Source organism: Mya arenaria, chromosome 13, assembly GCF_026914265.1.
Source record: "Mya arenaria isolate MELC-2E11 chromosome 13, ASM2691426v1".
Classification (NCBI taxonomy): Eukaryota; Metazoa; Mollusca; class Bivalvia; order Myida; family Myidae; genus Mya; species Mya arenaria.
Genome location: NC_069134.1, coordinates 66,567,265 through 66,584,812, shown reverse-complemented (window position 1 = coordinate 66,584,812; position 17,548 = coordinate 66,567,265). Strand labels below are relative to the sequence as shown.

The window sequence follows — 17,548 nt, the reverse complement described above, 5'->3', positions numbered from 1 at the left end:
GTAAAAGGTCTTTGAAGAATGTCTTTTCTACTTTTAGAATAGCGTGTATGTCGCTTACTCTTGTATTATTAACTTTCAGTGAGTTTATAACTGGTTCAACAATGTTTAGCAAATAAGCTCCCATAATAACATTTTTACAACACAATTTTGCCTTTCTAAGGCACTGTGTAAAACACAGATTCAAGACAGTGCCGAACATGGACCCTGGACTAACACTATCAATCAGACGTATGGTTTGGGAAGAGATTTATTCAAAAACAGGTTGACGACAATATATGGAATAAAAACGATAACGGTCACAATAATTCATCACGATTAGTTCACTCTACAGTGCTGTTAAAAACAGTTTTTCTCGATATTTCACTGTATAACATGTTTGTAAATAATGCAAATTGATTCATATTGTTGTTGCATGCGTGTAATAGGTATTAATTTTTGTTGGAACGATAATCTAAACATGCTTAAATTAAAAAAGGGTTTTATTATGTTTTGTTTTGTTCTGTAGTGTAGTGTAGTGTAGTGAAGTGTACTGTAGTGTACTGAAGTGTACTGTACTGTAGTGCACTGAAGTGTACTGTACTATACTGTAGTGTACTGTAGTGTAGTGTACTGTACTGTAGTGTAGTGTACTGTACTGCAGTGTACTGTAGTGCACTGAAGTGTACTGTACTGTAGTGTACTGTAGTATACTGTACTGTATTGTACTGTACTGTACTGTACTGTACTGTACTGTACTGTACTGTACTGTACTGTACTGTACTGTACTGTACTGTACTGAAGTGTAGTGAAGTGTACTGTACTATACTGTACTGTACTGCAGTGTACTGTAATGTGATGTAGTGTAGTGTACTGTACTGTACTATACTGTACTGTACTGTTGTGTACTGTACTGTTGTGTACTGTACAGTAGTGTACTGTACTGAAGTGTACTGTACTGTACTGAAGTGTACTGAAGTGTACTGTACTGTACGTAAGTGAGCTGTACTGTACTGTAGTGCACTGTACTGTAGTGCACTGTACTGTTGTGTGGTGAACTGTACTGTACTGCAATGTACTGTACTGTACTGTACTGTACTATAGTGTAGTGTACTGTACTTTACTGTTGTGTACTGTACTGTAGTGTACTGTACTGTTCTGTACTGTACAGCTCTGTACTGTTCTTAAATTCAATGCACCTGAACAGGTGTTGTTGTTGTTGTTTTTGCAAAAACTCTTGAACAAATTAAACTAACGAAATAACAACGAAATAATCACAGGCTGGAAGGTGTTCCACTTTGTCATAGATACCGTTTGTATTGTACATTAATGTTGACAAAATACTAAACAATATACAATACATATTCCTTTATCAACAATGTTTAAAAAATATCACGGATAAACAGTGTAAGAGTATGTCGGTTAGATCGTCCAAAGACTTATTACCTTATTATGTTAGTTTAAGTAAAATTCTCAAATGAAATGTAAACTTGTCCGTTGTTATGGTTAAACGCTCGGATGTTAAGTAAATCTGTCGGATGTTCAAGTAAAAACTCTCCAATGTAAAGTAAAACTCTCGCATGTAAAGTATAACTCTCGCATGTAAAGTATAACTCTCGCGTGTTAAGTAAAACTCTCGCGTGTTAAGTAAAACTCTCGCATGTTAAGTATAACTCTCGCATGTTAAGTATAACTCTCGCATGTTAAGTAAAACTCTCACATGTTAAGTAAAACTCTCGGATATTAAGTAAACATTCTCGGATGCTTAGATGAAATCTCGAATGTTAAGTAAGATCTATCGTATGTTTAGCTAAGCTCTCGGGTGAAAAGTAAATTATGTCGCTTGTTAAGATAAACATCTCGGATGTAAAGTAAAAACTCTCGGATTTTAGGTAAATAATTTAGGTTGTTAAGTTACACTGTCGGTTGTTAAGTTAACCTCTCTGATGTTTAGTCACACTCTGGGATGCTGTGTACAACTGTCGATTGTTAAGTTAAATATCCGGTTGTTTTAAGTAAACTTGTCGATTGCTGAGTAAACCTCTTATTTTTAAGCAACACTCTCGCTTGTTCTGTAAAACTCTTGGGTGTTAAGTAACACTCCCAGACGCATACATACATGTAGTTGTTAAACAGAACTATCCTTGACGAGTATCTTCTTCGGAATAGCCTCGTTTTCTTTAGTGACATGTTCCGTCTTTCTTTCTGAGGTTGAGGGTCCACTGATGGAGATTTGAGGCTCCTTCTTCTTGAGCATGTCTAAGAACGCCTTCCGGAATGCAGTGTTCTTGCCGATGTAAATGAGCGGGTTCCACACGCATGCCGATTTGGCGAGGAGAGGCGCAATGATGGCCACATTCTCTGACATCCGCTTTATATCATTGTTCATCGCCCACATGGACAAAATGGCGTATGGCATCCAGGCCAACACGAAGCCCACTGAAACAATGAGTCATATATTATGGAAGTGGTAGGATTTAGAGTTTATAAGGTCTGCCCGCACTCAACGGCTGCATTATGACTTGATCTCCACTACATCTATAGGTGACGAGGGATGGTGATTTGTATACGGATAAACAAATGGTTTTCGCGAAAATTGTTCGATATATTAAAACACGGTTATCGAGATGGTGTTGGTGCGTACCAGCTAGTCAAGGCAAGTGCAAGTTGTGCATATTAATGACTGTCGTATTATTTATTAACTATAGGGATGATAGATAAAGACTGCTATGTAGTTTACGATGTTTATTCGACGCTAGCTAACTACAGACTTCTGATAAGCCTGGCCACTCGCAGGTAGCCGATATCATATTACAACACCTCCCTTTCAAGTTAATAAGTAATTTAATGAATGTATCGTTTAGAGGCGTTTACTTCTGAAACAAATATAACATTTTTATATGAAACCATATAATATATTTTAACTAACACGATTCGATTAGTCTTTCTGGGTTTCTTGACAATCTTCCCGATCTTGTTACGTAACCATTCCCTGGTTCCACGGTCTCCTCCTTACTTTCCCATGAAGATAAAGAATTTTCACTATCACTCTCATTAATCTGAACCATCTGTTCTCCTTGACCATCCTGCTGACCATTAGGCCGCCTGGGAGTTTCTATAAGATGGCGCCTATTCCGGCGGATAATACCTACATCCGTCTCAACATTGTATGGACGTGGGAATACAGATTGTGATTTAATTACCCCATACTTGTTTTGATCTTTTACAAGAACTCGGTCGCGATATTTTAGGCAAGGCAAAGTTTTAGCCTTGTGTCTTGTATCGAAATTTCTTTTTTGTTGACCTTTAATCTTATTTTCCCGATTTCGGACAATTTTCAAATTTGGCCACTTTGGATTTAAAGTTTCGGGTTTAACCGGTATTGACGTATTTAATTTTCTGCCCATTAATAATTCTGACGGACTGAATCCATTGTGCAATGGCGTTGCACGATATGACAACAGTGCCAAATACGGGTCGTCTGATTTCTTCAGCATCTCTTTAATAGTTCTTACAGACCTTTCCGCAAGACCATTACTTTGAGGCATTTTTGGGCTAGAAGTATGGTGTGCAAATCCATACTCACGTGCAAACTTTTTAAAAGTCGCTGCGTTGTAACACGGCCCGTTGTCACTAAATACTATTTCTGGTATACCGTGTCGCGCGAAAATGGACTTCATGTGATTTACTACGCACGCTGGTGTAGCATTTGAAAGTTTGGCCAGCTCAATATAACGCGAGAAATAGTCAACTAGTTGCTACGCGTTGCCAAGGGCGTTCTGGAAATTCGAACGGCATAAGCGGTTCTGCTCTATCGCAACCGTTTTCAATGCATTTATGGCATGACTTTACAACCTTTTCTAGAGCCGAGCTCAAACCAATCCACCAAACAGATTGTTTTGCCATTCTGACTGTAATGTGTTTGATATTACTAGTCGCGTTCCTTTGAACAATTGACCTCTTTGAACAGTTATCTCACCCCTATAACACCAGTATGGTTTCATGTATTCAGGAAGTGCTGACTTATCTGGCCACCCTTGTTTACAATACAACAAAAGCTGTGTACAGATATTATACTCTTTGTAAAGGGACTTAATTTGTTCCAGTCGATTAGCGGTCGCTGGGATGTCATTGAAAATCATTTGAACATATGCGTCACTCGCGGACTGCAGACTTTCGGATTCTTAATCAATTAACGTACACCGAGGTGCCCTTGGTAGACAGTCGGCTGTAACCAGTTTACATCCGCTTATGTAAACAATGCTAAAATCGTAACGCATAAGGCGCATGCGAAACCTCTGGATTCTAGCAGGTAAATCGGTCAAGTCTTTCGTACTTAATAAAAGAACTAACGGTTTATGATCCGTTTCTAGGACAAACTTGGATCCTATTAAAAAGTTTTGAAACTTTTCGCAAGCCCATGTTAATGCAAGGCATTCTTTCTCTATTTGAACATACCTTTGTTCTGCTTCAGTAAGCGAACGAGAAGCAAACGCTATTGGTTTCCATGTACTTCCCTGATTTTGCCTAACAACTCCCCCCATGCCAAATGAAGAAGAGTCTGCTGAGACCATTGTTTCCTTATTAGGATCATACTGGGCCAAAACCATGGGAGAACTTAACACCTCTTTCAATTTCTGGAAGGACAATTCTTGATCTGGACCCCAGAACCACGAGTTTTTGTCCTTTAAAAGGTCTCGCTACGGTTTAGACATTTGTGCTAAGTTTGGCGTGAACTTTGCTAATTGATTGCACATTCTAAGAAATCTCCGGATATCTGAAATATTCTGCGGGTTTGGCATGTCAATAATTGCTTTCACTTTGGCTGGGTCGGCCCCAATTGTGCCCTGACCTACAACATGACCTAGAAATGTCAAACTGTGTTTACCAAACTGGCATTTTTCTTTGTTCAGTGTGATGCCAGCCTCAGAAATGAGCCCTAACACGCGAAATAAACGCTGATCATGTTCATCCTTATTCTCACCGAATATGAGGACGTCGTCCATTTTGCAAACTACGCCCGGTACTCCTTCTAACAATGCTGACATTTTTCTCTGAAAGAATTCTGGCATAGCATTTATACCGTATGGCGAGACATTAAAGCAAAACCTACCGAATGGGGTTATGAATGTAGTTAAATGTCGCGATTCGCGTGCTAATCTTACTTGCCAGAAACCGTGGCGTGCGTCAATTTTCGAAAAGAAACGTCCTCCAGCGAGCTTTGCAAATGACTCGTCTACGGATGGTAATTGAAAACGCTCTCGTTTTACTGACTGATTCAATTTTGACAGATCTACACATATCCTAATTTGACCATTTGGTTTAGGAGCTACTACCATTGGCGAACAGTACTCGGTCGGCTCTGATACTTTTGAAATAACCCCCGATCTCGCCATTTGCTCTAGCTCGGCTTTGTCTTTTTTCATTAGAGGCAATGGTACTCGACGCGGTGTAGACAATGAGTACGGTTTTGATTTTTCACTTAATGTGATTTTGTATTCCCAATCAGTTTTACCTAATTTGTCGCTAAAGACAATGGGGATTTTCTCATATACTTGTTCATACGATGCTTTGACAGATGAAATGTATTTAAAATCATTTACCTGAACAATTTGTAAAGCCTCAATAGCAGGTCGGCCAAGGAGAGGAAATTCCAAACTTTTTACAACAAACACTTCTGTAACACACAATTTTGATGAAGATTCAATTGTGGTTTGGAATTTACCCAGAACTGTTAATTTAGAATTGCCTGCGCAAAATAATGATCTGTTAGTTTTCTGTATTTTCACTCCAAACATCTGTTTTAACAGTTTCCCTGGGATAACTGTCACGTCTGCCCTGGTGTCGATTTTGAACGTCACGTCCGCTTCATCATTTACGGCTAGTGTCACTTTTCACGGGTCCGTGGTCGTTGATGTCCGTACTGTACCAAGGAAGGACTCGTCTTCGTCGGAATGCTCGGTGTTGCTAGCTTTGTTCATGGCTCCAACGGTTGAGCGGCATTTCTTTTGGAAGTGTCCTACTTTTTGACGTTTACGTCACTTCGCATCTTTTTCCGGGCACTTGTTTCGAGGGTGCCCCGGCGTGTTGCCACAACGCTGACACTCCCTGCTTGCTGGCGTAGATGGGACCGGTTTTTTCTCTGGCTTCCAGTTCCGGTGCCCCTGAGTCTTGTGTTGCCGTCTTGTCACTGCCTCAACTGTAGATGACGGTTCGCCTCTTACTACCGCTTGTTGGGCTCGAACCGACTCTCGTTGTTTGGCCTCAGTCACCGCCTTTTCTAGCGACAGTGTTGGGTCAAGCTGCAGTCTTTCGGACAATTTGTGGTCTCTAATTCCAACCACAATCCTGTCGCGAATTAAACTATCATGTAAGTCCCTAAACTCACAATTTTCTGCTAAATGGTACAGTTCTGTGATGAAACTGTCCACGCTTTCACCAGCCATTTGTGATCGTTGGTTGAATTTGGCTCTCTCGAAGATAACGTTCTTTTTAGGAATGAAATGCTGATTGAGTTTTTCCACTACAGTGTCAAATTTCTTGCTGTTTTCAGTCGAAAGATTGAACGATGACATAATTTCTTCTGCTTCTGGTCCCATTGAATAAATTAAAGTGTTAACTTGCACTTCTTCGTCTTTTTCTTCTAATCCTGACGCAAGCCTAAATCACTCAAACCGTTTTAACCACTTTTTCCACTGTTCCTGCTTTTGGAAGTCAAATTTATCCGGATGTTGGAAATTAAAATTTGCCATTTTGTTTATTTACACTAGTGCAAATAGTTCCAATATTATTGTTGAGTTTAATACCGCGCTGCCACCATGTCGTATTATTTATTAACTCTAGGGATGATAGATAAAGACTGCTGTGTAGTTTACGATGTTTATTCGACGCTAGCTAACTACAGACTGCTGATAAGCCTGGCCACTCTCAGGTAGCCGATATCATATTACAACAATGACGTGTTTTGAGCAAGCGGGAACACAATCTTAGATACCTTCTTATTATGTACATAAAGATACCAAACGAACTGTTTTCATCATCTCTTGACTTACACTGCCACCTATGATATTATTCCCGCGTGCAGTGTTAAAGAGGAAATTGGAAGCCTGAAGAGGTTTTTTTACCCTCGTGTTGTATTAAATACATGCTAGCCAATAGCAGTGCTGTATTGAATACATGCTACCCAATAGATGTGTTGCCAATAGCAATGTTGTTTTGAATACATGCTAGCCAATAGCAGTGTTGTATTGAAAACATGCTAGCCAATAGCAGTGTTGTATTGAATACATGCTATGCAAACGCAGTGTTGTATTGAATACATTCTAGCCAATAGCAGTTTTGTATTGAATATATGCTAGCCAATAGCAGTTTTGTATTAAATACATGCTAGCCAATAGCTGTGTTGTATTGAATACATGATAGCCTATGGCTGTTTTGTATTGAATACACGCTAGCCAATGGCAGTGTTGTATTGAATGCATGCTAGCCAATGGCAGTGTTGTACTGAATACATGCTAGCCAATAGCAGTGTTGTATTGAATACATGCTAGCCAATTGCAGTGTTGTATTGAATACATGCTAGCCTATGGCTGTGTTGTATTGAATACATGCTAGCCTATGGTTCGACAATGACCTACCGCGTTGTGAAAACATGGTTCACCAACGACCTGCCGTGTTGTGACAACATGGTTCGACAATGACCAACCGTGTTACGACAACATGGTTCACCAACGACCTGCCGTGTTACGACAACATGGTTCGACAATGACCTACCGTGTTACGACAACATGGTTCGACAATGACCTACCGTGTTACGACAACATGGTTCGACAATGACCTACCGTGTTACGACAACATGGTTCGACAACGACCTACCGTGTTACGACAACATGGTTCGACAAAGACCTGCCGTGTTACGACAACATGGTTCGACAATGACCTACCGTGTTACTACAACATGGTTCGACAATGACCTACCGTATTACGACAACATGGTTCGACAATGACCTGCCGTGTTACGACAACATGGTTCGACAATGACCTACCGTGTTACGACAACACGGTTGGACAATGACCTACCGTGTTACGACAACATGGTTCGACAATGTCCGACAATGACCTACCATGTTACGACAACATGGTTCGACAATGACCTACCGTGTTGTGACAACATGGTTCGACAATGACCTACCGTGTTACAACAACATGGTTCGACAATGACCTACCGTGTTACGACAACGTGGTTCGACAAAGACCTACCGTGTTGTGACAACACAATATGACCTACCGTGTTGTGAAACATGGTTCACCAACGACCTACCGTGTTGTGACAATATGGATCACCAACGACGTACCGTGTTGTGACAACATGGTTCGACAATGACCTACCGTGTTACGACAACATGGTTCGACAAAGACCTACCGTGTTGTGACAACATGGTTCACCAACGACCTACCGTGTTGTGACAACATGGTTCGACAATGACCTACCGTGTTACGACAACATGGTTCGACAAAGATCTACCGTGTTGTGACAGCATGGTTCACCAACAACCTGCCGTGTTACGACAACATGGTTCGACAATGTTCGACAATGACCTACCGTGTTACGATAACATGGTTCGACATTGACCTACCGTGTTGTGACAACATGGTTCGACAACGACCTACCGTGTTGTGACAACACAATGACCTACCGTGTTACGACAACATGGTTCGACAATGTTCGACAATGACCTACCGTCTTGTGACAACATGGTTTGACAATGACCTACCGTGTTGTGACAACATGGTCCGACAACGACCTACCGTGTTGTGACAACATGGTTCGACAATGACCAACCGTGTTACGACAACATGGTTCACCAACGACTTGCCGTGTTACGACAACATGGTTCGACAATGACCAACCGTGTTACGACAACATGGTTCGACAATGACCTGCCGTGTTATGACAACATGGTTCGACAATGACCTGCCGTGTTACGACAACATGGTTCGACAAAAACCTACCGTGTTACAACAACATGGTTCGACAATGACCAACCGTGTTACGACAACATGGTTCGACAATGACCTGCCGTGTTACGACAACATGGTTCACCAACGACCTGCCGTGTTACGACAACATGGTTCGACAATGACCTGCCGTGTTACGACAACATGGTTCGACAATGACCTACCGTGTTACGACAACATGGTTCGACAAAGACCTACCGTGTTGTGACAACACAATGACCTACCGTGTTGTGACAACATGGTTCACCAACGACCTACCGTGTTGTGACAACATGGATCACCAACGACGTACCGTTTTGTGACAACATGGTTCACCAACGACGTACCGTGTTACGACAACATGGTTCGACAATGACCAACCGTGTTACGACAACATGGTTCGACAATGACCTACCGTGTTACGACAACATGGTTCGACAATGACCTACCGTGTTACGACAACATGGTTCGACAATGACCAACCGTGTTACGACAACATGGTTCGACAATGACCAACCGTGTTACGACAACATGGTTCGACAATGACCAACCGTGTTACGACAACATGGTTCGACAATGACCTACCGTGTTGCGACAACATGGTTCGACAATGACCTACCGTGTTGCGACAACATGGTTCACCAACGACCTACCGTGTTGCGACAACATGGTTCACCAACGACCTACCGTGTTGCGACAACATGGTTCACCAACGACCTACCGTGTTGCGACAACATGGTTCACCAACGACCTACCGTGTTACGACAACATGGTTCACCAACGACCTACCGTGTTGTGACAACATGGTTCACCAACGACCTACCGTGTTGTGACAACATGGTTCATCAACGACCTACCGTGTTACGACAACATGGTTCATCAACGACCTACCGTGTTACGACAACATGGTTCACCAACGACTCACCGTGTTGTGACAATATGGTTCGACAACAATATCATTAAAATCAGATCCCCAATACACGCTTCACGACGTAATGAAATGAAGTGAACGTCACGATATGATTTTAATGAGATTGGTTCGACAATGACCTACCGTGTTCTAACAACATAGTTAACCAAAGACCTACCGTGTTTTTTACATTTTTAAAGGTCACGGAAAAGGTTGAACACACATGCAGTAATGTTATTTTACAGTATTGCTTAACTAGTCTTACCCAAGACGAAAAAGACAGAGATGGCAACTTCCTGCTCCATTTTCCTGGATGCATCGATGCTTGCTAACGAGGTTACCCGATGGTTGCGGACCTAAAATAAAAAAAAATAAAACACTAGTGTTTGATTTAAGTAAAATCGAGGTTTTACATGTGAGTTATCGTTTATAATCTGAATGTTATGGAGCATATTAAACAAACGAGCGAAGAGATGTGTTCCATAAAATTCGAAGTATAAACTACAACCTATTTTGTCACGTGCGCGCGCAATGCCGCCCGTTTCTTTGATGTAGGGCGTTTCACACTTCTGCGGTGATGAGGTCCCGTATAGGAAAAAAAAAACTTATTTTCTCCATATCAAGGCGTCTGGGAAATGTATGAGAACCCCCCTACTGTACTATGCTTCGTTGTGTACCGTGGGCGATTTGGCTTATAAGTATCTTCCATGGCCGAGAGTGTAAGATAGGTTCATTCCGATCCGAGCGTAGGGTGTTTTGCGGAAACTCGGTAAACCGAGTTTCCGCAAAACACCCTGCGCGAGGGTCGGGTTGAACCTATCTTACACTCTCGGCCATGGTAGATGCTTTTTCTCCCACCTCAGTTAAAAATAATTAAGTAACAATGTGTTTTTTGCTGGAACTCTTTTGTTCTTAGTGAAAATAATTGCGTATGGATATGCGATAATTCGTGGTTGTCATGGATATGCGCGCAGTGATTCCGATTATATTAATAGTCAAATCTGTCTTTAAATAGTCCTAAGGAGAGTGAAGCATTATTTCTTGAATGGTGCGTGAAAACTGTTTTATGGTGACATTCGAAGCGAGAAATAATTAACTAGCGTTCTAAATATTGCCACAAATCAAGGTTTTCATGATGCTACAGACGACAGTCTTCAACAAGGGAGATAATTAAAATGTGGTGACCATAAAAAAGGAGTCCCATACGGGCATTTTATCTTCGCCCGTGAGCAAGATAAGAATATCTAGCATGGTTAAATTATTGGATCTACTTATCTGAGGTGGGAGAAAAGAAAATCTCGTCATGTAATAAAGCCGCTTCATTGGTTCCGCATCGAAACATCTCCGGAAATATGGCTCTCACATAAGCACAAACACTCAAACAAATGTTTTCCCGTATAAAAAAAAGAGTTGTGATCCCCAGTTCGCGGTTTGTATGAAACTCCAGACTAGCCACGCCTCTTGGCCCACATGTGTGCATGCGCAATAGTACCAAATAAGTAAACGTTTAAAAGGTCGACTTACTAGGTTAAATTCTTATTAAACTATTCTTGCTGGCTTAAAAAATATACAACAAATTTGTAAAAATATTCCCATCCAATATTATGCAACGACTACTGTAACAAGCACTTGTTATAAATATATCGATCATTTCTGTGTATTTATTACACTTGAAATCGTTTTTGTTGGGAAAGTTAACAGTTTACTAATCTCATGCTCTGGACGCATCTTTCGTGCACGCTATTTAGGTTCAGAAATATTCTTGTTTTTTACTGATTTATTTTAGCTCGATTGTTAAGACAGCGGACAGCTGATATGAAGTACTCTCGAGTCCGTTTCCTGGGCAGAAACCAGTACTGTGTCTTTTTTGAGAAATCATGCGAAGGTACCGCTTATATGTTTCGACACGAGAACCTCTTAGATGAGAGGCGCCTCCTACATGTATACCACTTGACCACTCTCTATCTGATGGGGGTCGAACCACACTCACCCTGGTGGGGATCGAACCTAAATATTCTTAGATGAGAGGCGCACACCTATCCCACATGACCACACTCACCCGTCATTGACGATATACAAGTCTAAAATAAACAATTATTTCTGTCTGTATGCATTAGAAATGTAAGCTATAATTATTACATTAAATGCATCCCGAAGGACATTTTTTGCTTTTTGTCTGATATATCCCAAGTTAAAATTAATACATAGTAGTTTCAAACTTGTGTTTTTGTCCTTCAAACAAACCTTTGCATCGAGGAGAAAAGAAATTACCTTAAGGCAGCGCACTTTGATGAATATCTTCATGTAGCAGTAGCTCATGATTGCAAGTGGCAACCCGAAAACTAGCACCATGATTGTAACATTGTAAGATCTAGCTGACTGGTGAGTGTTACCCCAGTCTGGACCACAGGCCAGGCGGTTACGCTCCACGACAAACCCACCCCAGCCAATCAGAGGAAAGGTCGCCCAAAGGAGGCCGTAACCGAAACACGACAGTATCGTCATGACGGCTTTAAACGTTGTGATCCGCCTAGCGAACCGTAGATTAAGCACAACGATGTAGCGGTCAACAGCGATGGCTGATAGGATGCAAATGTTCGTGACACCGAGAAGGGTTACGATAAATCCGTACCCCTCGCACCAAGCGCTTCCGAATATCCAGTCGCCATAGAAACTGGAAGCGATGACAAAGGGAAAGCCGAATAGAATCATAAAGAAATCACATATCACACAACCAATAATAAGAATGTTCGTGGGGGTTTGTAGTCGAGTGTTTAATTTGAACGTGTATAACGTCGTCGTATTGATGAACAGTCCGATGATCATAAGTAAAGAAAACGTCACACCAATAATGATTTGGATCGTGCTCCCTTTCTTATCACGGAAAGAATCCGTGTTGTTGCCGTTGTACGCATCCATCACTACCTTTATTTGCCGCACATCACATATTTAAGTCAAAATATAACACGTTTCTATAAAATGCCTAAAACGATGTTTAAATATCCCTTCCATAGAATCCATCAATATTATATCTTGAACAAAACTTGGTTTGTAAGATCCAGAATCACGATATAGCGGATGTCCATCCTATTGTCCATTTTCTGTTCACAGTTGCGCCCGACGCGCGATCAACAATCAACTCTCTTGCCGAGATACTGCTACATACTGGTCACTCTCCAGTATCGACGGACATCTTATGGTCTGCGTTCATACAATAAACACCTATTTTTCATAATTACCCAGTGCTTCAAATGTATTTCTTTCGACTGAACTACCAATGCTGTAAAGGATCCTATTAATTGAAATCTATGTTTAAATGTTATTTAACATTTATGTTTTGATCAGAAAACACGAGGCTTATAAAAATGGAAAGTGGGATATGAGTTCAATATTTGTTTCCTCTCATTCACAAATGTGCACGATTTTCACATGTTCATGAAGTCATGAATGTTCACGAAGTACACATATGGCCATAAATAATATATTGATATTGGAATCTAGAACCGCCGTCCGCAGTGGACCCTGGGCTCCCCTTCGATAATGATAATATAATATTTTGTAAATTTTCAGCATTCGGAACTCCTCGGCCATTTTTTCAAAAACAACCTCGGATGTATGCCGGTACATCTGTTGAAGTAGTCCGTATTTTTTTGAATAAAAGCATTAATTAAATGTAGTGTTTAAGAGTTGTATTTATTGCTCTCAGTTTAAATTGATTGCCAGTGAAGTGTATTATTGCAAACATAATTACGATTCCCAAGAGTTAAGTCATAAATTTTAACTACTAAATAAGATTACTACGCGATCTATTTTCAGCGGACTTAAACGTACTACTTTTTAAGTATGTAAACCGTCCATATACATCCGAGGTTGTTTTTGAAAAAAATGGCCGAGGAGCTCCGAATGAATTTTCAGGTGTAACCGAGTGTTTGGCGTAAACTGCGCTAAAATTAACTTTTCGTTATAACATTTGCATTCTTGCCGAAACTTAGAGATGCACTTATACTCACTATTACTCAAAAATAAGATTTATCACATTTAATACAATTGTTTTGATTAACCAAAAAGGATCAACACATGTCGAAAACAATAGATCCTGTGGAGGATACCGAGTTTAATTTGAAAGAAATGTGCAGAAAACACGGTATTGCCACCTGTTGAGACCATAGTAGATCGCAGTAAATCTTTTAGCATTCACCAATCATTTAATATTTTTTGCGTTTTCAGCTATTAAATACAGGGTTATTATATTGTTAATAGTAATATGTTCCATACGTGCATTATTTGGTAAGAATTTAAGGGTGAATCACCAAAAATGTATATTTGTTTAACATGTGTATGTATTGATATTGAATAAGAGTGTCACTTTAAAGGGGTATTCCGACCTCTCTTATACGCATCGTAAGGTTAAAGACTAACAGGCGCGTAGCTGCCTATACGCGAGTCCACATAAATTTGACAAAAAATCAGCCAAAGTTACAGTATGCGTACTTGACTACATTATCCTAAAACTGTCCATTTTTCAGTAAATAACATTAAATAAAGCTTCTCAAACGCCCAGAATGCACAAGATTTCACCATGGTGTTTAAAAAAATTGGAGGGGGGCATGCCCCCGAACCCGTTAGCACAATTATGAATCCACATGAATAGAGGGCTAGCTACGCCCCTGAATAAGATATCTTTTTCACTAGTAACGTGAATAAAACCTCTTTTTTTCTTAATCAAAATAGTCAAAATCTCCCAGACAACATAGGCTAAGACTTCTTCACAATTAATATTGAATTTAAACAATTAAAACCTGACACCTAACACTAGACATAATATTTCTAATTTTCATCAAATTAATCCGACTCCACAAGTTAATTTACATAACAGAACACAAGAACTCGTATTAGGAACAAGGCTTGTTATTGGCAGCAAATTTCGTGTAAAGAAAGAGATACTTAATATAGCTATAAAAACACATCAAGACTAGGTTAAATAAGCACATAAGAAATATAATAAGACGATGTACTTTTCATATCCTTCGAACATCATTTCTGATCTTACAAGTTATCTATCTACAACCGCCTAGAGACACTCAATAAAAGACTGAAAAGAAAGGGAAACTGCAGCATACTGGTGCGTTACAATAAACCCAAACTTTATCTGCAATAAATCAGGACACTTAAAACAATGCAAAAGTGCATCCTTCAATGTAATGTATGTAATGCACCAGTTCATTCAACACTTACTTGTAATACACCACTGCATTCAACATACACTAATATCACTTCTTGTGTATACATAACTGCAGGCAAAACCATTTTCAGCACCGACACAAACTTTTAGTAGCCACTGTATCCTACGTTAACCTGCAACACCAACTGCATCCGACACCTACCTACATCACTAAATATATTCAACATGTACTTGTAAAACAAACTGCATATATCACACACTTGCAGCACAGCACCGACTGCATCCAACACTACCTCGCAGCACCAACACTTACTTGCGGCATCAACTGCATCCAACACTTATTTGCAGCACCAACTGCGTCCAACACTAACTTGCAGCACAAACTGCAGCCAACACTTACTTGCAGCACCAATTGCAGCCAACACTTACTTGCAGCACCAATTGCAGCCAACACTTACTTGCAGCAACAATTGCTTACAACACTTACTTGCAGCACCAACTGCATCCAACACTTACGTGCAGCACCAACTGCATCCAACACTTACTTGCAGCACCAACTGCATCCAACACTCACTTACAGCACCAACTGCATCCAACACTTACTTGCAGCACCAACTGCATCCAACACTTACTTGCAGCACCAACTGCATACAACACCAACTTACAGCACCAACTGCATCCAACACTAACTTGCAGCACCAACTGCATCCAACACTTACTTGCAGCACCAACTGCATCCAACACTTACTTGCAGCACCAACTGCATCCAACACTTACTTGCAGCACTAACTGCATCCAACACTTACTTGCAGCACCAACCGCAGCTAACACTTACTTGCAGCACCAATTGCAGCCAACACTTACTTTCAGCACCAACCGCAGCTAACACTTACTTGCAGCACCAACCGCAGCTAACACTTACTTGCAGCACCAACTGCAGCCAACACTTACTTGCAACACCAACCGCAAATAACACTTACTTGCAGCACCAACTGCATCCAACACTTACTTGCAGCACCAACCGCAGCAAACACTTACTTGCAGCACCAACTGCAGCCAACACTTACTTGCAGCACCAACCGCAGCTAACACTTACTTGCAGCACAAACTGCAGCCAACACTTACTTGCAGCACAAACTGCAGCCAACACTTACTTGCAGCACCAATTGCAGCCAACATTTACTTGCAGCACCAACTGCTTACAACACTTACTTGCAGCACCAACTGCATCCAACACTTACTTGCAGCACCAACTGCATCCAACACTTACTTGCAGCACCAGCCGCAGCTAACACTTACTTGCAGCACCAACTGCATCCAACACTTACTTGCAGCACCAACCGCAGCCAACACTTACTTGCGGCACCAACTGCATCCAACACATACTTGCAGCACCAACTGCATCCAACACTTACTTGCAGCACCAACTGCATCCAACACTTACTTGCAGCACCAACTGCATCCAACACTTACTTTCAGCACCAACCGCAGCTAACACTTACTTGCAGCACAAACTGCAGCCAACACTTACTTGAAGCACCAATTGCAGCCAACATTTACTTGCAGCACCAACTGCTTACAACACTTACTTGCAGCACCAACTGCATCCAACACTTACTTGCAGCACCAACTGCATCCAACACTAACTTGCAGCACCAACTGCATCCAACACTTACTTGCAGCACCAACCGCAGCTAACACTTACTTGCAGCACCAACTGCAGCCAACACTTACTTGCAGCACCAACCGCAGCTAACACTTACTTGCGGCACCAACTGCATCCAACACTTACTTGCAGGACCAACTGCATCCAACACTTACTTGCAGCACCAACTGCATCCAACACTAACTTGCAGCACCAACCGCAGCAAACACTTACTTGCAGCACCAACTGCAGCCAACACTTACTTGCAGCACCAACCGCAGCTAACACTTACTTGCAGCACAAACTGCAGCCAACACTTACTTGCAGCACCAACTGCAGCCAACACTTACTTTCAGCACCAACTGCAGCCAACACTTACTTGCAGCACCAACTGCAGCCAACACTTACTTGCAGCACCAACCGCAGCTAACACTTACTTGCAGCACCAACTGCAGCCAACACTTACTTGCAGCACCAACTGCAGCCAACACTTACTTGCAGCACCAACTGCTTACAACACTTACTTGCAGCACCAACTGCATCCAACACTTACTTGCAGCACCAACTGCATCCAACACTTACTTGCAGCACCAACTGCAGCCAACACTTACTTGCAGCACCAACCGCAGCTAACACTTACTTGCGGCACCAACTGCATCCAACACATAGTTGCAGCACCAACTGCATCCAACACATAGTTGCAGCACCAACTGCATCCAACACTTACAGTACTTGCAGCACCAACTGCATTCAACACCTACTTGCAGCACCAACCGCAGCTAACACTTACTTGCGGCACCAACTGCATCAAACACTTACTTGCAGCACCAACCGCAGC

General features: G+C 41.3%; 1 protein-coding gene across 1 annotated transcript; it reads right to left on the bottom strand.

Moving 5' to 3' along the window:
• Positions 1–946: 946 nt before the first annotated feature.
• Positions 947–12,802, bottom strand: LOC128215484 (visual pigment-like receptor peropsin). Its single transcript, XM_052922167.1, has 3 exons — positions 12,155–12,802; positions 10,149–10,239; positions 947–2,415 (listed from the first exon to the last, which is right to left on the bottom strand). Exons 1-3 carry the CDS (start codon positions 12,800–12,802, stop codon positions 2,105–2,107), a joined length of 1,050 nt encoding a protein of 349 aa, XP_052778127.1. The 3' UTR covers positions 947–2,104.
• Positions 12,803–17,548: the final 4,746 nt, after the last annotated feature.